General features: G+C 30.9%; 2 protein-coding genes across 3 annotated transcripts in view; one reads left to right on the top strand and one right to left on the bottom strand.

Moving 5' to 3' along the window:
• LOC118196160 (H(+)/Cl(-) exchange transporter 5-like) overlaps positions 1–5,194 on the top strand; it is an 81,731-nt gene extending 76,537 nt beyond the window's left edge. For both annotated transcript variants that reach the window (XM_035367577.2, XM_035367578.2), the window contains exon 20: positions 4,791–5,194. In XM_035367577.2, coding sequence (XP_035223468.1) covers positions 4,791–4,866 — 76 coding nt within the window. In that variant the 3' untranslated portion in view covers positions 4,867–5,194. The remainder of the gene's footprint in view (positions 1–4,790) is intronic.
• The window catches only part of LOC118196162 (uncharacterized), an 89,156-nt gene continuing 69,107 nt past the window's right edge, over positions 4,717–24,765 (bottom strand). The window contains exons 4-8 of the mRNA XM_085813094.1: positions 22,783–22,869; positions 21,134–21,300; positions 17,378–17,435; positions 10,720–10,994; positions 4,717–6,900 (exon numbers count right to left, since the gene is read on the bottom strand). Coding sequence (XP_085669220.1) covers positions 6,732–6,900; positions 10,720–10,994; positions 17,378–17,435; positions 21,134–21,300; positions 22,783–22,869 — 756 coding nt within the window. The 3' untranslated portion in view covers positions 4,717–6,731. The remainder of the gene's footprint in view (positions 6,901–10,719; positions 10,995–17,377; positions 17,436–21,133; positions 21,301–22,782; positions 22,870–24,765) is intronic.

The raw sequence follows: 24,765 nt of genomic DNA, 5'->3' as shown, positions 1-24,765 counted from the left end.
TTGTCGCCTTTGAGACGTTCTTTGGGAACAAACCTTGCAATTTTTCCCTTTCATTATATACTTATAAAAACCTTTCATTTATATACTCGAGGAAACCAGATACTAACTGCAAACAGGTTCTAGGGTTTGTGTTTTCTGAGGGTATTGTCTTGAGGTGAAGTCTCCAAAATATTTGACAAAATCGGTCTCTCGTAAACGTGTCTGAGTAAAACGGAATATAACTAGTATCATTTTTCGACCAGTACGCTTGTATGTTTGCCAGTGGCATTGTCCCCATATTTATGATTGCCCCAATAAATGCCCAAAATTCGGTAACTGTTACATCGTACCATGATCCCCATATAGAACGGGATGATAAGGTCTTCCCTTCCACCTTCCTTGCAGCGTTATTGTTAGTTTCCTGCACTATGTCAGTAACTAAGTCCTCGGTGAAAAATAATTTGAAAAAATCTATTAGTTCTTTTAAGTGTGCAAATACGTGCGGTGCTACTTGTCTTTCACCGGATACAAACGGTATTCTTCTGGGGATTTCTTCGGCACACTGTCCATTCTGAAGGTTCAGTCTCTTCTGTACAATGACTTTGGCTTCCAGATTCACTATCGATTATTCGGATTTTTCGTCTTCTTGCTCCTCTAACGTCGTCACTATCTTTATCACTTCCGTCTTCGTTCTCATGGGCAAGCCGTCTATGTAGTGATGTAATTTCATTCGTTATTGCCGAAAAATTAAACTCATCTTTGCTAGAAGTAACTTCTTCATCGTGTTCCATACTTATTGGGCTCAGTAACTTTGAAAGAAATACTACGATCGGCAAGAAGGTTGAGTTCGAACTGATGTCGAAGACAGAGTCCTACCCGCGGTCGCAAGTATTTTTGAGATAAGACATTTAATTGCATAAGCATTGCAAAGACAACCTTTATTTGAGATAAGACATCCTTATAGCTATTCAGACACCTTGTAATATGATCTACAAAAGGCCAAGTAGATCTCTCACGCGATATTCCTTAGGTCAAACACAAATAAACACATCGATTCGAATGGTGCCTCAGGCACCGCTCGAGTTATCGCATCACATGCAGTGGTGCAAAGGGTTAACTTCCCAATAGAAACTAAATGTGTGAAAAGTCTTTGAGTTGCTACTACACTTGTGGACTTATCAAATGGAAATGTGCCAATCAGAACTGCCAACATAAATCACAGGCCACGTATTATTAGTACAGAAAATGGTGGTGGTGTATTTAATTACGGCAAAGCACACTAGGGCTATCTGCCTAAGGGGAGGGGTGCCTTCGTGGAGGACTTTCTAAGGGAAACTGGCTCGTATACACGTTACACATGGGGAAAACCACGAAAACGCCCATGCAGCCAGCCCGTTCGCGGGATTCGAACCTCGGACCAAACTACCAGTGTTCAGCGACTTTACCGCTCGGCCGCTGGTGGGCCTAGTACAGAAAATGAAATGGCTTCATGTTCTCCTGTGACAAGTATCATGCAATATTGCCTTGGGTGAATTAAAAGGTTCAATTGCCAGCTCAGAATTAAATGCAAGCTGCAAGTCAGTCAGAGGAATTTAAAGATGTCTTTTCATCTAATGAAGTTGGTGGCACAAATGTGATATAACACCGGATCGATACAGGAAACTATCCATCATTAACAACATTTAGGTGTCTTCCTTTCACTAAAGAAGAAAAAAAAAATAGCTGAATTAAAAATAAATAAATAAAATAAAATAAAAAAGTCAAATGAAATAATTGTAAAAAGCTATCATCATAGCTTGAAAGAAAGACAGTGGCACATAATTTTATTTAAAATAACGGAAGATATGGTTTTTGAGTCATATTAGCCAGGCATGTTGAAGAGCTATTAGGTACTCGCCAAGAGTTGAACTTCGGATCTTCCAATTCTTAGCCATATGTTCTATCAATTATAGAGGAGCACAGTAAGGGAGAAATTTTCTTATATTCTCTGTTATTTAAAGGGCAAGTGGACAGAAAGGTGACATATTTACCAAATCCAGATGGTGATGAACTATCATCACCACAATTTAATTGGATGCCAGTAGTAATATCTGTTAATTTTTCGAAGCAAGAAAGATGAAATGTCAACTTTGTCGGAATTCAAACTCCAGATTTTTTTATCGCTAGATGGACATGCCACTTGCACTATGAAGGTGCATAGTATGGAAGGTAAACATTAATTATACAGTTAAGACAGACTCCATAACATCAGTAACTAATTCTGAAGCTATGAAGAATTTAGAAAAGCCCAGCTGGAAGATCCTGATTTGAAGTCACTAATTGTGCCAACAGAAACAGCAAATGAAAAATCAGTTGATAAGAAATTACATCATTTACTTCGATAATTAAAAGGTATTGGGTATGTCTCAATTAACCTCACCTGCAACATACAGTCCCTACTGAAAACAGGAAGCCGACTATGGAAAGAGTTTCAAGTGGTAACCCTTCTTGCTATTATCAAGAATTCCTGGTGTTCGGTCACAGTTTCACAGTGGTGGTACTGGAAGTCATTCTGATGTCGTGATGACATTGTGTAAAATATGTGAGCCCTTCTGGAATAAGGCCAAAACAGACATGGAAAAATGCTGCAAATGGCATAATGGTGCAATAGTTTTCAGAACATAAAAGGTCCATAAGTGTGTATATGAAGGATTTATAGCAATACAATGTATGAGGGTTGTTTGACATGAAGGCCTTGGACATTTTCAGACCTTTACCTCAAGCAATTAAGGCTAACAAATCTAATAAATCCTAGTTATAATGGACTACTTTAGTATGTGGCCAGTAGCTTATGCTGTGGAAAGATGAACTGGAATTCAGATGTGGAAAATTGGGGAATTTTGGCATCACATATGCTTTGAGCCATATAACGTGCTCTTCAGACACTACTTCTTCGCCTAAGCAGTATCTGAAAGGCCTGAAGGCCCATTTAGAAATTCATCAATTCAACAAAGAAAGGATAAATGAGAGGATGAAGATGAGACATAAAGCTAAATCAATAAATAAGAAGTTTGAGATAGGAGAACAAGTCTAACAGTGGAAACCCAAGCATCATTTCAGCTGCAGAACATCTGAGGAGATACCCTTCAGTGTGATCAGTGAACTTAATGAAATGGTGGTCTGTTTATAAAGAACTTTAAGAAGTACTTTGGAGTAACAGGAAGATGGCAAATTCTTGAGTAAAACTGTTACTGTAACAAAACATGACCATCTTACAGAGCTGCAAAGCTGAAATTTGAATCCATAGAATAGAAGTACTCAAGATCTATGAAAATCAAAAATTGAAGTGATTATAACCAATATCATACTCATGGTATGATATGGAGAGATATGGAATTTTTAAACACAATGATTAACTCAGATTCTGATGTATATCTGCACTATGACAATAGATAGTAATGTGGACTTGACTGAAATGCATTGCAAATTCAAAACAAGAGGCACAGAATGCTTACTAGGGATAAGTATTTCTTTGTCTAATGCTTGGTTGCATTTTGCTGTTTAAACTCAAGCCCCATATTACTGCTTTGGAGATTCACTCTCACTAGAGCCCAGACATGGAATAAAGTGACTTTTTTCGTGCCCGAAAAACTGAAAACATGCAAGGAAACCGATTTGATGGCAAAGATGCTAAAAGTGCTGCACTGACTGAATGAGCATGTGCAAATTGTCATTAGTGAGAGATATACAAATTATTCCTGTATTACAAAAATATGTCTGTATTGATTATGTGGCTATTGTGTAGGAAAATAGTTTAGAGTGTAGAACATAATCATAATAAGACATTTTAAAGAAATCTCATTAAATTTTTTTTAAACTAACTGGAAATCACTTAACTAAAATTTTTGAATGCAAATGGCTTAGACCAATAGGATTTATTTTATTTTGACAAAATCGAAGCATTCTTTCTGTAATAAACTGTTCACTTGTTAGAAATACTGATCAGCTCAATGGTTAAGCTGTGGTAAAAGGATAATGAATTAATTTCTTTTTAAAATATACCAGTTTCTTTCAACATAAAATAAAACACTAAAAGATGCCGGTTTGAGAACTGTAACTCTTATATATCAAAACATTTATCATATATTATTATAAAATAATTTTTCATCTGAGATCTTCCTTACTTCTGAGTATAAAAAATATGAGACATACGAGTATTTTACATAGTTGAAAAATTCAATTCAATTAAATATTTTGGTATGAAATAGTGTAATATTTACCATCTAGCACTACATAACATTTGCTTCAGACATGAAACTCGTGCATTCAAATACTTCTGGGAGAAATTATCTTCATGCATATTACCTAATGTAAACTTCTTTTTCTTATTATAATAACTGCTTTTTAAAATAGAATGTTATATAGACAACTACTTTTTTAAATAGAATAGAAGAATTTCAAAAAACATTTTCATAGTTTGGCGAAAACTTTTTGTGAAATGCTTAGATATACTATTTTCTTATAATGCTTTTTATTTCAAATAAATATTAAAGCAGAACCATTTTCTCATTTAATTTTTGCCAACTCTTTCAGTAAAGTGTAAGAAAAATACCAGTAGAATAGTTTCTAATGCAGCATTTCTTCATTACTTCTTTGTCAAAAACGTAAATTGCTTATCAAACATTAATTTAAAGAAAATAAAACTTTCAGATTTTTCATGTGAAATGCTTTTGTAAAAAGTATGACTAAAAGTATAAATATTGTTGATATATTTTATGAACATGCTGAGTTATACATAATTTCTAACCATAAACTCCATACTTTTTTAACAGAAGGCTTGTCGGTATCATCACAAAAAAGGACGTACTGAATCATGTACAAGAATTGAAGAGCACAGTTGAAGAATAAGAATATACCAAAGACAATACCTGGATAATTGGAAATTTTGAAAAAAACACATTTTAATAAAATTTTTATACATTTTTGAAAATATTTCAGGAATATTAATTATATTCATTCATCAATTTCCTATCAGAATGTTATATTTATTATGGTCCATAGATAAAGAATTTTTATATATTATATAATTTAAGCTTAGAATGATAATTTTTTATGTATTGTATAATCCTTTAAATCATATGAATAACTTGTTTTATAGTGTTTTTATTAAATGTGTAACATCAGTATAAACTGTATAGAACTTAAAACATTTTTATTAAATAATTTTAATAATTAATTTTCCTTCATTTTATTTTATTCACCACATGCATTATGATCACATTTGACATTGTCATATACATGTATTGTGTATATACAGGATATTTAAAAACACAACAATTATAAAAACAAAATAAAACAAAATAAAAGGCACATCACAATACCGTTTAAATTAAAGGTTGTCAGGCCAATTTAAGAAAAGTATCAAATCAGATATGTTTTCAAACTGTTGCAATCTTGGACACATGTAACCTTTTACTAAAGGTATTTGAAATTAAAATTTTTATACTGCCCTCTGCAAAGCAATTTGCAGTTAGAAAATCCTTATCAATCATTTATTAAATAAAGTTTCTTTAGATGCAAACTTAATTGGAAAAAATTGGCAAAATTGTAAACTTTATATACCATTTCCAATAGAAAAAGCACAGAAAAAAAATCATTTGAGTATGATTTTGAAATGAAAATGTAATTATGGTTGGTAAAATGTTCTGAATTTTAGCATTATGATACTAATATGACATATTATCTTTGAAAATTTAACATTATTATGCAAGAATGACATAGATTTTTAAAACATGGGAAAAAATCAAATAAATAAATAAAGAATATTTTACATCAATATTCAAATTTCTAACAGCACAGAAAAACAATCCAAGCTTTAAAAAAGATTTAGATGCATTTTGTAAACTGAGTAATTAATATTTTTTCATATGTATAACGCATTTTGTTTTATTTATATGTATGAAATGATTAGTGAATGAAGTAGTAAATGCTCTTTAAAATATACTAGTATTGATCAAAACGTTCTGATTTCTTTGGTGAATAATTTAATTCTGACATAGATTTAAATAAATCCTATAATGAATATCATTTCAGTATGTACTTAAATGACATTTTCAAATTAAACTTATTTCATACTTTATCTCATTTTACTTAATATTGTTTCCTATTATTTAAAAATAATCCACATTAATTAATATCATAAAAATTTGAGAAAATGAATAAGGATTCCTAAATAGATAATTTTGTTTCCTACACATGTATATAATTTCACATAGCATATACACAAAATATACTTGTAAACGTGCATCCTACTCAAAAAGTAAATAGTGGTATGATTCAGTTTGCAGAAGTTTATTTCCTATGTATATGCAATCTTCTAGAGGAATATCTATGTATAATGAATGCACTGCAAAAGTCAGGTTTATCAATAGATTTAAAACAAGATAATAGCAATAACAAATTAGAGTTTAAAGACTTTCTCTGAATCTGAAATAAACATGCAATAATCGATTTTTGTGTTTACACATTGCAAACAGATTACACAGTTGATAAATTATCTGACCAGAATATACAGTAATTGTCCACTTGCATTTATAATAACATCTACAGAAGAGAAAAATTATTAACTTGAAATAAAAAACCTTATTAGTTCATTCCTAGAGAAAAATTCAGAATATTATAAAAGTCCACACAATTATATGCAATAAAATAAATATATGACTTCAAATAAATATGGTGTCTTTGTATAATAGACCGAAACAACAATCAGAAACCTATAAAGCAAAGGACAGAATTTCATTCCAGATAGGTGTATCTCCTTGAGCAACTAGTCTTAACAAATTTTCTCTTGTAGCATGACAAACATCATCATTAGCACTCAGCAAACACTTGTAGTGATTTAAAACTGCATCCCGTGAAAGTCTTGCATCATTTGATATCTGCCTACAAAAGGAGAAAAAATAATCATAACAATATTTTTGTCAGAAAGTATTTAAAGTAAAATTGAGAACTTCTTCATGCTGCTTTTAATATAAATCAAATAATATTATTTGAAAATAATCAATTTATAGTAAAAATTTAATAATGAATAACTGTATCTTAGCAGACAATTTTATTTCCTATTATTTGATAATAATTTACAATAATTCATATAATGAAAATTTTAGAAAATGAACAAGGATTCCTAAATTCATAATTTCGTTTCCCACTTGCAAATATATATATATAATAACTGCAGATACTCAATAATTCTTTATGGCATATATAGAATGACAAAGTTTGTAGATTCATATGATGACACAATGGAGAAGAAAATCTTTCAGACATGGCATCGATTTAACATGGTTTTATTTTGTAATAAAGCAAGGTAAGAATAAACATGTTCACACATCATCATTATGGGTACACTATGCATCTCACAATTCTGTACAACTTATGTTTTTAGAAAAAGGATAAAGCACAGTACCAAATTATGCACGACTACGAGCAGGAAAATGTACTGTGCACTAGTAGCAGTGATATTTATTTATAGTAAAAAGTCTCCTTAATCTGACTGAAAGAGAGTCATCTGCATTGCAGCATGAAAAGAAACAAGGAAAGATACAGTCCAGAAAGTTATCATAACTTTTTCTACTTTAGAACAGAATGGGAAGATAACCAAATTAAAATGTGGAATAAAAAGAACTATTGCCAAATTAAAGTTAATCGTTTTCTTTCCTATTTTATATCATACATACTGGCCCAGCAAAACTTAATTAGATAAAAATTTTATAATTTTTTTTCCAGCAAAATTATGTTTCCCTTGTTTTTGCTAATGATGCTTCTTTCTAAAAAGGTTTTTCTTTTGCCAAGCCTTTCTCTCCTTAAAGAGGGGGGGGGGATATGTAAGGTATAAAATACAAAAGGCAACACTAATTTGGTAATAGTCTTTTTTATTCCCATTTTAATTTGGCTATCTCTCCTTTCTGTTCTAAAAGTAGAAATAGTTTATAATAACCTTCCAGATTGTGTCTTTCCAAATTAATCCATTTTATGTTTCTTATGTAATCATATCACAATGTGGATGGCTCTCATCCAATCAGATTAAAGAAATTTTTATGTATAATATCACTTTTGCTAATGCACAATCTTTTTTTCCTACTTTGCTGCTTGCCAAAATGCATCTCTAGGCTCTTTTGTTTATTAACATAGTCTAAAATAATGTAAGCTCTGTAAAACAGTGGGGGTACATAGCAAACCCATAATGATGATATGTGAACCTATTTATACTTATCCAGGCTTGCTTTATTATGAAATAAAACTATGCTGAATCATCACCTTGTTTGTAAGTTGTTGTTTTTTTCTCTGTATATAATACAGAGGCTGATCCATCATTTTTTAGAAAACTTTGCTTTTCCGTTTAAAAAAAAAAAAAAAAAAAAAAAAAAAAAAAAATTGATTGCAATTTCTTTTAATGATTGCAACTATATTTTTGAAAGTATAAATTACCATCTGCTACTTGACAGTTTTGTTGTTTTCATGCAAAAGGTCACTTTTAAAGAAGCAATGGCTAGAAGACTATGTTTGTGTTCTTTGCAAAGAAAAAATTACTTATACCTAGTTATTAAAAAACTTTGTGAAAGCCACAATTTTTTTATATCTAAAGCTATGAAAGGTAATATTATCAACAACAAGGAAACAAAATGTCAAAATTTAGTTTCAAGTGAAAAAATCGTTCCAAATGCATATCCAAGGAAAAAACATAATGCTTCAAATTTTGCAAAAGTAAGCTCTTTAATAAGTGAAAATTCAGCAAGTCAAAAGACACTTCCCAAATCAAAGTGACTGATGCTGATTTGAATCTTAAAAAGGAGAAAAACATAATGTACATCATCTTTCTCCATGACAGATCGCCAAATGCAAAATGTGCTGCAGAATTCTTTATGAGAAACATTTATCTAGACAAAGATGGAAAAATGTTGTCACAATAGATGAATCTTGGGTTGACTGCAAAAAAAGAAAACCATTTATTATCACCAAAGAGGAGAAAAAGTCTTAAATGGTTCAAGGAATCTAAAGAGTTTTCCTAAAGGATTTATGATTGTTGCTCATTTTTAATATGATGGCAAATTAAAAATAAAGAGAGCGAAGAATATAAAATAAAGAGAGGAAGAAAAATGTTAACATTAGCTCCACATATTATCAAAAACATATTTTATCCCAATTTTCAAATATGAAATACTTCTCTTTACACACTATGTGATCAATCAGTAGAATTGCATCAAGACAAAGCAAGCAGTGACACATAAAAATCTGTTAATTTCCTGGAAATAATGGAACAAGAAACAGGTATCAAGGCCATACCCTTCACTTGTATCCCTCCTAAATATTCTGATCTATCACCAATGTATTTTTGCACTTTTGGACTTTTAAAAAGCTGGTTTCCCAAACGCTGACCTACAAACTCCATTGGAAAGCTGTTTGAGAGCAATGGGATAAAATACCTCTTCCTATACTACAAAAGTACTACTACATATTGTCTTGAAAATTAGGGTATATAGATAGTGAAGAATAGAACATTTAAAACATAAAAATTTTAGGCAAAATATTTCTGTAATTACAATGCAAATCATCTAACAAATGTTCAAAAAGCCTTTGTACAATACTTCCTAAATTATGCCTTAAAAGGGGGAGATAATAATAAATCAACAACTAGATACTTTATTCTTTCTTTATTTTGGGGTTATTTTTTTTATTATAATTTTTTTTTTTTTTTTTTTCATTTTCTTTATTTTTGAGCGAAGAGAGACAGAAGAAATAGTTATCAGATTGGTTCATTATATGCTGCTTTATCTATCCTTATGCATAAAAAATAATTATTTTTTTTAACTTTTCAAGGCTGACACTTATTTTCAATATATCACTAAAAATCAAAATAAATAAAGCATTAAAAAAAGATAGATACAGGTTTTACTTCTTTAAATATTTATCCTAGATATGTATTTTTAACTTAAAGGTTCTTCAAAATATGGTAGAGAATTTTATGAAAGCAGTTTCATTATTTGGGATCAGGAAGCTCCACAAATATAAAATTTAACTTTTTATATGTTTTTTTCAGAGTAGAAATTTGTATTGGTATTTTACAATGCCTTAAAAATTAAAACTATATATTTACTTGCAAGGTTTACAAAGCTATATGCAATCAATATTATATTATTTAGCAAATGTTTTTCATAGGAACAGCTACAAATTTAATAACGTGTCCTGTTTTATCCAATATAGAATGACTGATCATTAAAAAAATTAGTTGTTTTTGATTGTGTAAGTGTTTTCATACATTCTGTTGAAACATCTAGAGTAACTCTGTAATTGATATTGAAAAATGTTTTATATTGGTTTATTTGTTCTTTGATAGCTTTACAAATTTCGCATGCAAAGGTATGAAATATTTTGTACTTAGCTTATTATCACATATTGAAATCTATGCCAGACCATGTCACATTACCTATATCTTGTACAGATAATATGTGGGTACAGATAATATGTTTGATATATATATCAAACAGAGGAATATTCAACACATATCCACAGATACAATGTGCACACTACTTACAGTAAATGTACTGCACATATTTATATATGAACTGAAATAAAAATGAATAATTTAAGAACTGACATAATTTTTAACTACCTGCATTTTTCAAAAAAATGGAAGGCATGAAAAACTGAAAATTTTAAAGAGACAAGCAATCATAATTTTAGAATTTCCAAATATACACATACCTTGATTTCCACTCACTGCCAGCAAGATCAGAACTGCACTCTAACATATTGATACAATTAACTAAAAAATCTGAATAAAAGTTATAAAATGCAGAATTGTTAACGGCTATAGTACGTAATTTAGTTGCAGACTGTTTCCATATGAAATGATTTAAAGAATCATTTTTATTTGAAAGAAGTTTCAGCAACATCCAGCTTACTGCAAACTCTTGAATTTCTTGAACTTCCTTTGTAGTTTCTTCCTCTCTGTGCATAAGTATGTGCAAGAGAATTGCCTGTTAAAGAAATACATATTAATCCAATAAGGGGGATCAAAAGAAAAGTAATATTTCTATTACATTTTAAAAACTATACTATTATAAAAGCAGTAATTAAAATGAACAATAAATGTAACTATAATGCAAATAAAGTTCAATGAACTATGAAGGGGCACCATTCATTAAAAATTCCATAACCGGAAAATAAGCTTTTTAGCCCTAAGTCAAAATTATGTGTACTTGACATGTGTTATTTTTTAGAACTGGAATATTATAAAATTAGTTTTTTTTTTTTTTTTAAATCCAATGGCAGGGAATTGCTTATTCATCACCGGTCACTCTTAAAGACAGAAGTGGTAGCCATTTTATTGCGGAGGCACCTAATAGGCAGCCACCATTTCCTCCGAGGAAGGGACGGACAGTTACAACTATGACTTATCTGGGTTTCGAACTCGGGCCCTTCAGTACTGTAGTAGGCTTCCCTTACCACTTACCGCCTGGGCGGCTATTATAGAATTAGTGAAAAGAAACACATTGAAAATATGGTAAATATATAAGAAGAAAAATATTAAACAGTGTGACTTTAGGCATGCACACATAAAATTGCTATTCTATGAAACTAAGAAGAGCCAAACCTATATTAATATGCCCCAGCCAAACCTACATTAATATGGCAGATTACATTAAAAAAAGTATATATTTAATATAACATATATTTACAGTGTTAACAAAAACAAAATTTTCCTCTTTTGCATATTTACCCCTCTATTACTGAAAGGCTTTCTCCTCTGACCATTATGAACTAATAATATTAATCTACATTAACAAGGAAAAAACTGCTAAAAGATTTGTAAAGCTTTCATTTACAACTAGCATACATGCAATATTAATATTTAAAGCACAGCAAGATTTACATTCAATATATCTGCAATCCATGGATTGCAATAAAGAATGCTTTAAGATTCTCATCCTACAAATTAGTAAATTCAGAAAACTTACTTTCAAAAAAGGTCGGTTCATAGGTTTCATCTACATTTACAACATATAAGTTTTCATACAATTATAACACAGCAGTTCTAGAGCACTATTTTAGATTTTCTACATTGAACAATTACTTTATGGTACCCAAAAAGTGCTTCACATTATTCAACGCAAACAGGTTAGAAGTAGACTGATAACCAATTATTTAAAAAAATGAATTCTAGAGAAATCCAGAAGTGCTTATGAAGTAGAAAGACAGTGGTGGAGATACAGATGTAATACAGGAGAAGACTGAATTTGAGATGCTTCAAACAGTCTATTGGAAATATGTTATTTCAGTTATTCATCTACATTTACAACATATAAGTTTTCATACAATTATAACACAGCAGTTCTAGAGCACTATTTTAGATTTTCTACATTGAACAAATACTTTATGGTACTCAAAAAGTGCTTCACATTATTCAACGCAAACAGGTTAGAAGTAGATTGATAACCAATTATTTAAAAAAATGAATTCTAGAGAAATCCAGAAGTGCTTATGAAGTAGAAAGACAGTGGTGGAGATACAGATGTAATACAGGAGAAGACTGAATTTGAGATGCTTCAAACAGTCTATTGGAAATATGTTATTTCGGTGAGAAATTTGAAGATTTTTATTGGTACTGATGAAAATGTCATGCCACAGTCTGTGAAAACTGTTATATAACTTTGTGAGAGAGGCCAACATGTGCTAGAGGGTGAAAAACAGATGTAAAATACATGCAAGAAATACGGTGAAATACGTTTAACGCAAAAACGCTTCAGATGAAATATCGGTTAACACGAAATAATACAACTGTCCCGACAAACTACTATGTATTTTCATGCATTTTTCTTCCTTTTAACACAAAATGAAAATCTCTTAACATGAAAACATTTCCCTTCTGGGAATGAACAAAATACGAAAAACACCAGCCGCGCAGTCGAGATTTAACTCCCTGAGGGGCAGGAAAAAGCAATTGCTAACCTTTTCAGTAAAACTCTTGTTTTATTTATGATATCAGGCGCTACAATGAAATTATTTGTGACAATTACACATATTTTGTCCAAGACACATGAAAAAAATGACCACTTCTGGTGGTTAGTGTTAGTGACCACCGCCCACAGAACACATCTTTACAAATCAGTCTCTATGGTACTAATGGAAACAGTTTTTCTTTTTCAAGCAGAGTGCAACTTTGCATCTGCTGCATTCACACACTGTTCTTACAGGCTTTTTCTTGGTGCTGCAGAGTGCACATCGTCGTAATGTTGTCTTCGATGGATGATGTTAATTTTCTTGAAGATGAAAGATGAATTGCTGCATCAACTACTGGCTTATGTTTCTTGATTGCCATCTAGTGAGCTACAAGGGAACTTCACAGACAATCAGTCTTGGAAACCACTCACACGAGTGAGTAAGACGTTCAATAGAAAAGGTGATTACTGAAGATAACAACCGCCCTTCAAAAAGTTAAGAGGAGTGTGAAATGAAAGAGATGTGGTTTTGCATGTTTCGTATAAAGAAAGCTAACTTGGCTTTGAAATATTCTCAGAATAGCCAGTAACACAAGCCAATTTTGTTTATCTAAGCTACTTTCACCCTCCACCCCTACAAACGCCACACAAAAACATATCATCTCTAATCAGTTGACTTTGGAATTCAGTGATGAGTACATTGCAGTGTGTGTAAAAATTAGTGAGTTTGGTTTGCGCCAAACGAAATGGAGAAGAAGGATATTGAAACTGAGCCAACACTTGATGAAATGTTTCAGAAAGTTACTGTATTATTGGACTGTCCTACTGTATCACTGGAAGAATTCATTGCAGATGATTATAATATTAATTATTCGTTGTAGATGCGCCAAATGAAATGGAGAAGAAGGATTCAGAAGTCAAACAACAAAAAATCAGCGTTATATTTTCAAAATTTTACAGGACTAGTTTCGATGGTTTTACCGAACCACCATCCTCAGCTGCAAAACCGCAAATGAACAAGATAGGAAATAATGATTAGATAAGATAAAAAAGCCTGGACAAGAATAAGCAAGTGGTGCCATCTGTTGATGAAACCAGAACTAAAACATAATTTCTTTAGATGGATTGGAATTAGGATTGTTAACTAGAACAGAAAGATTTTTTTGAATGTGAAATGCCTCTAGAAAATCCAGTTCTCCAATGGAAGATATTTTTTAAATAATTTTGGCAGCAGAAAAATTGAAAGTGTGATTTTTGGACGAACAATGTTGAACTGGATTTTCTAGAGGCATTTCACATTCAAAAAAATCTTTCTGCTCTAGTTAACGATCCTAATTTCAATCCATCTTTGCCTTGGGCCTTTAAAGAAATTATGTTTTAGTTCTGGTTTTATCAACAGATTGTGACACTTGCTTATTCTTGTCCAGGCTTTCTTATCTTATCTAATCATTATTTCCTATCTTGTTCATTTGCGGTTTTGCAGCTGAGGATGGTGGTTCGGTAAAACCATCAAAACTACTCCTGTAAAATTTTGAAAATATAACGCTGAATTTTTGTTGTTTGACTTCTGAATTACTATTTGTTCGGCATGTTATTGTGTCTTAATTGGGGAAGAAGGATATTGAAACTGAACCAACACTTGATGAAAATGTTTCAAAAAGTTACTGTATTATTGGACTGTCCTACTGTATCATCAGAAGAATTCGTTGCAGATGATTATAATGTGTGTACAGCCCCAATTATGGTAGACAAAGACAGTTTGGAGTTTGTTCAAAGTTCAAAAAATATCATTGATACAGATTCTGTCTATACAAAAATGAAATGAATAATGCAGCTCCTGTTCCCAAAATAAGGAACATCATAAAAAGTATGCGCAGTTACTTTTAGATGTGCGTTCCAATGGTGAAATGAATGATAAAATGGATGACATTGAAAAATTTGATACTAAAAAAAAAAAAAAAAAAAAAAAAAAAAAAAAAAAAAAAAAAAAATGCAAAGAAAAATATCATAACTAAGAAAACTCCCCAAAAATCAATTAAAATTTTGTTTTTCAAAAAACTTGAAAATTTTGTATTAAATTAAGTTCTTGTGGATGTTTTTGTTTCATTGATTTTTATTAAATACATGCTTATATATGTGTGTGTGTAAATAAAATGCACTCTAATAAACTTAATTTTGTTGAATATATATATGAGGGTTGGGGTAAAAGTCATGGCAACTAGTTTTTTCTTGTAGATATGTCAATGGATGACAAAATGCATATATGTCGTTTGGAAGTTCTACAGACATAGTGTGTATACAGAGCAACAGATGGCTCTGAAATCAGTCAGTTGGCGAGTGTTGTGTGAGATGGAAGTAACCGTGTTGAGCAGTGCGCTTACATCAAAATAGCCGTTCTCCGAGGGAGAAATGTGATGGAATGTCACAGTGAATTAGTAGAAGCCTTTGAGAATAATGCCCTACCATATTGTTCAGTAGTGCAGCAGGTAGGAAAGTTTCAGGAAGGACGTGTGTCAACCAGTGATGAGCAAAGTTCGGGACGACTGGTGAGTGTGCGGACCGACTTGGCAGGTGCCGTCATCGAGCACCTCATGGATGAAGACAGACGATGGACATTACTGGAATTAGGGTAAGTGGCATCGAGAAATGCACCATCCACAGGATTTTGCGTAATGAGCTACAGCTATGCAAAATCGTTTTGCAGTGGGTACCGCATGCACTGACGGAAGTTCAAAGGTGGGTGCTATGCAATATGCTCCGACCACTTTGCACACTGGCAACAAGACGGCAATTAATTCTTGTCAAGAATAATCGCCATCGATGAATTTTGGGCTAGGGCATATGAACCAGAACTGAAACGTCACTCCGCAGAGTGGCAACATCTTGAATCACCAAAGCAAGCAGAAGTTCTGTCAGAATCCTTCCCCAGTCAAACTGATGGTGATCATTGCATATGATGTCAGGGATGTCATTCTTTGCCACTTTGTTCCTCATGGCAGAACAGTGACCGCACAATACTACAGGGACTTCCTAGTGCAACAGGTAAGACATGGCATTCGGGATAAACGTCCAGATCTTGTGGACAGTGCAATAATTCTACACAAAAATGCAAGACCACATAAAGCAGAGTGTGTATGGCAGCTACTCTGACATTGGGGATGGGAAGAATTAGAGCACCCACCGTACTCTCTGACCTTTCGCTGTAACTTTGATCTCATTCCCAAGATTAAGGAACCAATACATGGTAGGCGGTTTGCAACACGAGAGCACATTGCTAATGCTGTGCATCAACAGATGACCCGATTCACACATGGTGTGGCAAATGCTGAGGCTGATGGTATTCAGCGCCTCCCACATCGTTGGCTGTGTGTGATGACAGTAGCAGGGGACTACACTGAGGGTCTTTAGGCCCAGGTTTGTCATATCAACTTTATGTGTATTGTGTTATCATTCTTTTGCACAGTGAAGGCCATATTGCCCTGTATACTATTGTAATAAATTCGTGTGGTATGATATTTCAGTGCTATTCATTTTCCACACATGTAGTTAAGACCTTGTCCTTTCGTCTGTATATGTCAAATTTTCCAACCGGACTGGTATCTTCAAGAAAAAAAAAAAAAAAAAAAAAATAGTTGCCATGACTTTTGCCCCAACCTACGTATATATATATCGGCAATATTCTTTAACACAAAAAAATATTTTAGTCTACTCCGTTGTGTTAAACGATTTTCACTTTACATACATGCTTTATGCATGAAGCTCTAAATGCCTAGTTCCTATTTCAACTATTTATTGCCAATGTCTGTGACGTTACTGAAACTATTCTTAAGAGCATTACGGACACCGAACTGTTTCTGTGAACATTAAGAAAAGTTCATTAAAAATCAATTCCCTTTCCACCTCCTTGTGCTGATTCAGTTAAACTGTTATACATGTAAATGAAATGGAGTTATAATTTTTTATCTTAAACATATCAATTGCTAACCTGCTGTTTTTAATAAGCTGTGCTTCTAAATTCTTTCCACTATCTCTCTGCCTTTAAAAACCCAGGAAAAATTAATAAGCAAAATAAAAAAATAAAAAAAGAAGAAGAAGAAGACTACAATTTAAGGAAGAATTATGAAAATTTTATTCGGTTTACAATAATTATCTACTTGTAAACTTTTAGAGAAATTATATTAAACATTCAAAATTAATGGTTAACTGCTGAATATTTAAAATCAAACTTTAAAAGGGGAATAAACTGTTTTCAGGTATGGTAATAAAATACATTAAAATAGAGAAACATGTTCATAAATTTGATGCAGTTATTTCCTATAGCTACATTCTTTCAGTATGTTCTAAAAATTTTGAATAAAATCTAATTCAAACTTTTTTTAAAGATTAAAGCACATAATAAAAAGAGAAATAATAATTCTCACCATTTTATCTTCATTTTCACAAAGTGACTCAAATGCCTTTGATAAACTTGTTTCAATTCTGGGGAAGAAAAGATTGCATTAAATATTACAAGTCATTTTGACGACACTAGTAAAAATGTCATATACATTTCATTACTTACATAAACACCACAACTTCTAACAATAACAGATTTTAGTATCTATCATATATGTTTTTCTTATTTACTTGCTTGTATGCATAGGCAAAAGTACATAAGGGCTTTCCATCAAAAGGAGGGGATGGCTTCATGAAAGTTTTTCTAAGGACTGGCTCTTTTATGTTACACATGGGGAAAAAAATAAACACAATCTTTCACCATAATTACAACTTAATTACTGGTGTTAATAGACTTACCTACATGGCCACTGTTTGGCCCATATTTACTTTACATATTTTATAATTCAGAGATAATTTTTTTTTTCTTTTATACTCGTCCTCTTTTCAGAATATACATTAATGAAAAATACATAATAAGCAAACATACCTATCACTATTTTTATTATTTATTGTTGGTGTTAATTTATCTAGTTCAAATACTTCTTTTTTATGATAATGCATGTTTTGTAATGCAACATAAATATTAAAATTTTTTAAATATTTGACCTTGAATAGAACTGAATGCACTGCCTTTAAAATATTCCCTTTCAAAAGAATTGTACATATCTTCTGCTAATATATTCCACAAAATATCAAAATGAAACTTTTACTTTTAGGTAGTCTTTGAAAGTTCTTGTGTAAAAAATACACTCCATTTATTATGAATAAAAATTAATCTTAAAGAAATGAACTAGGCATAGTCTTTATCTCATTTCTTTTCAAACTAATGCATTATCCAGCACAAATTACCTCACAATTCGCACTTAGCATAATCATAAATCCAACAAAAATAATGCAAATCCTGAACGCATTTTCGAGAATAGTCAGAAGTTATTAGAATTATTTATTAAATCAGGATTTTTCTCTCTTTAATTAAAACATGTTTTAAATTTCAAATTATTATTGATATATGACGCATCTAACTATATTATTTTGAAAAATAATTTTCAATAATTTATTCATTTTCATAAATCTGTTTTACATTTCAGTTTACACAATAACTTTTTTAAATATCTACTTTATGTATACATATATTGCATAAGATATAGATTTCCAGGCCCAGTGGCACAGTGGGTAATGCACTGTGCAGCAACACCACATGTCCTGGGTTCAATCCCCTAGCTGGACAAGGTTGACTCAGCCTTTTATCCTTTGAGTGGGTCGATAAATGTTTGCTTGGGGACCAAACACTGGGGGTCGTACAAAAAGCTGACCACCTGTTCAGGGCATATGCTCACACCTCCCCAGGGGCCATGGTCACGAAAGCAGATATTGGGGCACTGCAGGCCATGGCCCACTATGGCTGTTGTACCACTGAGATTAGTTTATAGATCTGCACCATCTGTACAAAAGTACAGCACTCTGCAGATGACACTATTTGTCAATGGGAAGCTATAGGGCATTTAGGCAGCTAATGATTTTCCTTATTCTTTACTACTGTGGGTTTGACTGCATTATGTTCTGCTTGCTATTAGAAATAACTGGAATAAAAAATTAATAAGTACACATTTTTCAAAAACATATTAATTTTCTTGAATTTGCATACAATTCTCTATTTTATTTATATAACATCCTTTTCGACTTTAATATTTTACGGTAATGAACAACATGTTTTTTAATACTCGCATTACAGAACTCTGCCACTTCTGATTATAGCCAGTTATTCCCAGTTGTTCTCACCTTTTCATCAGTGTCTTGACCTTGAACCATTTCACCAATTTTTGTACTTTACTGTCACCCACTACACTAGCACTATACATTTCACATATTTGCTGATTAATATTTTTTCAATTTTCATGTTTCATACTATTAGAACCAAATGACTGACTGTATCTCCCATCTAGCAGGCTGATCAATTTTCTTAAACATTTTCAGACCTCACACTATGAAGCAAACTGACAAATGACATAAATGCAAGCCACTTTTGATTCTGCATAAGAAATGTCAGGAGCATGTGCACACATTCGTTCTTACATGTGTGAAATTTCAAATGATATTCATAAATGAACCTTAGTTAAAAATAATCTATGCATATAGGGCTGCTGCAAAATATTATGCCTGATTTTCATTGGCATATAGGAACTTTGGTGGTTAGGTGGTAAAAGTGGTAGTGTGATAAATTATTTTTCCACAGATGCCTTTGGCTGAAATCAATTTATGTGTGATAGAACTTTGTCAAAGTTGAGAACAAAAACTTATAAAAGTGTTATGTTACATGAATTTTGAAAAGGAGTGAAAGTTGAAACTGCAACATAAAATTATTTGTGACATGTATAGGGATCATGCTCCTATTCTTAGAAACTAGTAAAATAGCAAATTTTATTTTTACTTTGCAGTGGATGGCAGTTTGATAAAAATGATGATGTTATGCATGTTTTACCATGGAAAATAATACAAAGATTACAACTGCAATAATTATTGAAAGGCTTTGGTGTAAACAATATATCCAGATTTAGTTATTCTCAGAAACTTGGATTTACTTTCAAGCTTGATATACAGGAAACTTTCATGTTTTGATGAATTAGAGTATGCTGGAATATGTCTTTCCATCAATTTCTCTGCTTGCATGCCCTAAATATAAAGCTAAAATTCAATAAAAACAAGTAATGAAAGAAGGATACTGTGCAAGAACATATACTGAAATAGAAGCTCAAAACTGTAAAATCCACAACTCATTTAAGGAATGTATTGCTGTCTGTTTAGTAGATTGCAAGTTAATCATTTTCTTTCACCTGGCAAAACAGCAGGTTGGATACTGACAGCACTTCAATGCACTCATTGCAATCCTGCAAAACCTGAGAGTTAATGGACTTTTACAATTATCCAATATATATGTATGTAATAATAAAATTCCGTAGTCAATATTACACTTAAAATTCTAACTGTATGTTCTTTTCATTTTTTTAATGGCGACATTCTCTTATTTGAAAGTACGTGGAATTAAATCTACAGCCCCGTAGTCAAGTTGTTTTTCCCGTCTTTTCTACACGTACAGTTATAGAATGTTCTGGAGATATTTGAAGCGAACTGGATTGGCCGACGAGGCTGATGTCATTTCTTTGAAGCTCCGCCTTTCTAGAAGCTATAAAAGGACTCGCAAAAGAATATCGGGGGCTTTTCTTAAATGTCACGATGCAGTAAACTTCATACAAATAGTTATTAGTAATTCTTTTTTATTTACTCCAGAGATCTAATTTTTGTAACTGCTATTTTCGCCTGAAATATAATAAATGGATCATTGTTTTTGAAACTTATTGTCTGATAATTTGAGCAACGACTACATTTATGATTCTTCACCATTTTTTATTCCGGACAAAAGCTGGTACATCACATGTATATATACCCAACATTATTTATCCTGTAAGACATACAAAAATTTAGATCAATAATGAGAAAATGTACTGTTGTTGATGTTGCATTCTTGCTCAGTTATGGAATTCTACACAAAATATTATACACATCACTATACACATTTTGTAGATATATAAATATCAGATGTATCTACATTTCTATCATTTAAAAGCTAATACTTTATTAATTCTCACAAACACAAAACATCAGGAATGATAAAATATTTTCCTTTTAAAATAATTAATCCAAATACTTTGCAAAACATACATAAAAAGCATAAATATACTTACTGCTCTTCTGTAGTCAATTCTTCAAGTACAGCTTTCAAATAATCTAAAAATATTTCAGCTTTTACTTCATAGTATAAAGATCTGTCAGAATTAATAACAGTGATAGGTTTCAATGCTTCAATTACTTCAAAACATAATAAATCCAATTCTGCAACATCATTCAAATCCTGAAACATAAAAAGATATATAATTCATGTAATTAAGAAGATATATGATACACATATTTAAGAAAAAGAAACATAAATTAAAAAATAAATAGCAATTTAGTTTTTTTTCTCAATACACTTTTGTTGGGTAACTTATTTTTTTCATGCATAAATAATTATAAAAAGCATGGGTAAAATAATGCCTTTCAATGAGCAAACTTATATTGAAATGTAAAATAACATAATAATAATTTTATCATACCCATAATTAAAGGTAACACAACAAATAATCAATATGTTAAAAATATAAATAAGATTACCATACCCAAAATTAAAAGTCACTCACAAAGAAAGATCATTTAATATATCTTGCTTATAATTCCTGGTTTATCAAACAGATAAAATTACATCAGCCAATCAACAAGAGCAAAGCTTCACAATTGCAATGCATGCAAAATATTCATATTTGAAAATATAACTCATTTATTTAGTTTGTTATTATAATGCTAATTATTATATAATCTCACACAAAATATTATGGTTTATTTTCTCTATCATCGACTGCATAATTAGACCAAAGTTTTCTCATAAACATTTTGTTTCAACACAAAAAAACTTTTAAAATGAAATGAATTTGTTATATTTCATTTCAGAAACAGAAATGAAAACATGTTTTATTAGCTTGAATTTAAATATTTTTTTTTCAAGAAAAGTTTATTTTATTTAAACCATTGACAATATTTTGTTTCTTCACTGGTATAATAATTTCATATTTAGACTTAACTAATTTTATTCATTCATTTCAATTTGCTGTTGTTCCCTTTAAGTTTTATATAATTATTTTCATCTTCAGATTACTTATTTTTGCATTGCTATTTCACTAAATTTATTTAATAACTTGAATGGTTATAAAGAAAGATTTTAACTGAAATTAAGATGAGAAATTTGAGATATTTTTTAAAAATTACTGGCATGTAACACAACAATACTGCTAATAATCTAAAAGTTTCACCTGAGGCTGTAGGTGTTAAAAATAAAGGTAACCTAAAGCTGGCCTTTCTGTGATTGATACTAATATAATAATCATATGGACCACAGAACCACATAAAAAGTTAGATTTTGAAATTGTTATAAAATTGATTTTTTAATTTTAAATATGCCAAAACATAAATATTTGTTCTCTTTAAAGCATTTCTATACTGGAAGTATATATCTGTGACCAAAAAAGGTTATGCAAATAAAGTCAATGTAAGGACTAAGCCTGTATACACTCCTCCCGTAAAGAAATTATTCTGATAAGTTAAAGCAAATTGAACAATAAATAGATCTGCTTTATCATGGCTTCAAATTAAAAAAATATTAAATTATGCAATCTTAATTATTCTTTTTTTAATATATCTGAGATTTTTTAAATACAAAATATAATTAAAATAGTCCTCATTATAATTGAATTATAAACCTTGTTGTAAAACAATTATTATAAAAAAAATGAAATGACAATACCTGTTTAAAATTAGTTTCTTCAGATTTAATTTTTAACAACACTACTTCAACAATATCATTTTCAATACTAGGATTTCCATAGAATGCCTAAAAGTAATTTTTGCATTAGCTTATAATACAGGAGACAATATCTCAGAATGTGATTTAAAAGATAAATGCAGTGTTTTTACTTCTCAGGGAAAATTTTTAAATGCTATTCATGTAAGATATAACAACAACAACAACAAAAAAAAAAAAAAAAAAAAAATCTGTATGAAACTTTATTAAGTTGTTTTTTTTTTAATGCTACCCATTAGAAATAAAATCTTCATAAAATCTGATAAAGCTTAACTCTTTCCATTTATTTTGGAAAACAATCTAGAAAATGTTACTTCTTCAGCTTAACAATTTTAACAAACTCATTTTTAAAAGTTTTTATTGTTACACATGCCTACAGTCTACACACATACCTATACAGTAGCATTTTATAAATTATTGGTGCAGGTAACAAATAATTATGTGAGATGCAATTTCAAGTGATTTCTTATAATAATTATCTTTTCCCTAATTTCTAAAACTGAATAGTTACACTTTTTTTTATTTGATCAGATGTATATTCTTGAATGTAAGGAGACAATTCCTTACAATTTTAAGGTTTCATTTCCATACAATTTTATAAATGCTTTAAAATGAATACTTTTTTCCATAATTTTACTTGAAATACAATAGAAAATCTGAGATTTGGACTCGTCAGGAGTTACAAGAGTTTGAAATTTTCTGGATATTAGATGATTTATTTAAATCTGATGACATGTAGGTATTATAAAATTAAAAATATGAAATAATAACTATGAAATAATGTAGCATTTATGACCTTAAAGAAATCAAAATTTACAACAACAACAAACAAACACATACACAAAAGGAAGGAGGCTCACTATTTATTTGTTTGTTTTATTAAACATTTCTTTCAATGTTAGTTGTTTCAATTTTTGTGCTAATACTTTCTCCTTACTTTTACACAGTTTTGTTCTCAGTTACAAAGTTCTATTGTTCAAGTCCTATAACTGCCCAACTGAGAATTTCTACTCGATCAAATTTTTTCTGCTGTAACAACTTATAGGTCCCATTCTTCACTATCAGTAGAGATATTTTCTGGATTTAGAACCCTACTACAGATTTTGCCATCTGTTAGTTGATTGATGATTGGGGCATTGTCATCACAATGAAAAATTTCTGTTATATCATCTTGATTTTTTACCACTTCTCAACCAATTCCAATAAGTGAAGAATTTAGCCTTTTGTTGGCGATATCTGCAAGTCTTCAAATTCAAGGCAATCATAAAACATGGCTAGGATCCACTATTGGCGAAGTATCATGAGTCTAACGACTAAAGACATGTTGTTCCGCTAAATTCTGTCTTGTTTCTATTTAGCTCTGATAAAGGTCGAATTATGTTAGTTATTTATTTTACTTACACATATTTCCCTCACATGCTTAAGGGATATCTGAGGCTTGAATAAATAAATTCCGACATTCACTTAAGGCTTAGCTGAACAACAAATCAGTCATTATTTTCTTTTGTATATGGAAAGAAATTTCTGTTAAATTTTTACTTATAAATACACTCAAATGCTTTGCAGCACAAATAGTCTGTAATCATTGTCAAGCGTAATGTCAACAAAAAAGGTTGCTATGCTGGTTGGTATTCAGTTATTAATATTTTTAAAAATAAAAATTGCTTAGATATCACTGCGAGTCATTTTTCTAGCTACTATGTGTTGACAGTCATGTGGTGATGAAAGCAAAAAATAATAAATGATGATCCACCAGGTTAGAATCAGGGATCTAAATTATTCAGTAAGTGTAAAATCAGCAATGTTTTGATGTAAAATATTTTGGTCTGAGAAAGCCAAAAGATGCCTACAGAGCCAAATTACTGATCATACAGACTTGTGTTAATAAATAATTTTTTTTTAATATGCAGATATTTTACTCGGGGC

This window comes from Stegodyphus dumicola, chromosome 3, assembly GCF_044657685.1.
Source record: "Stegodyphus dumicola isolate Sdum_Otavi_A_Nest chromosome 3, ASM4465768v1".
In the NCBI taxonomy this organism is placed as follows: domain Eukaryota; kingdom Metazoa; phylum Arthropoda; class Arachnida; order Araneae; family Eresidae; genus Stegodyphus; species Stegodyphus dumicola.
This window is presented reverse-complemented; position numbering and strand designations above follow the sequence as displayed.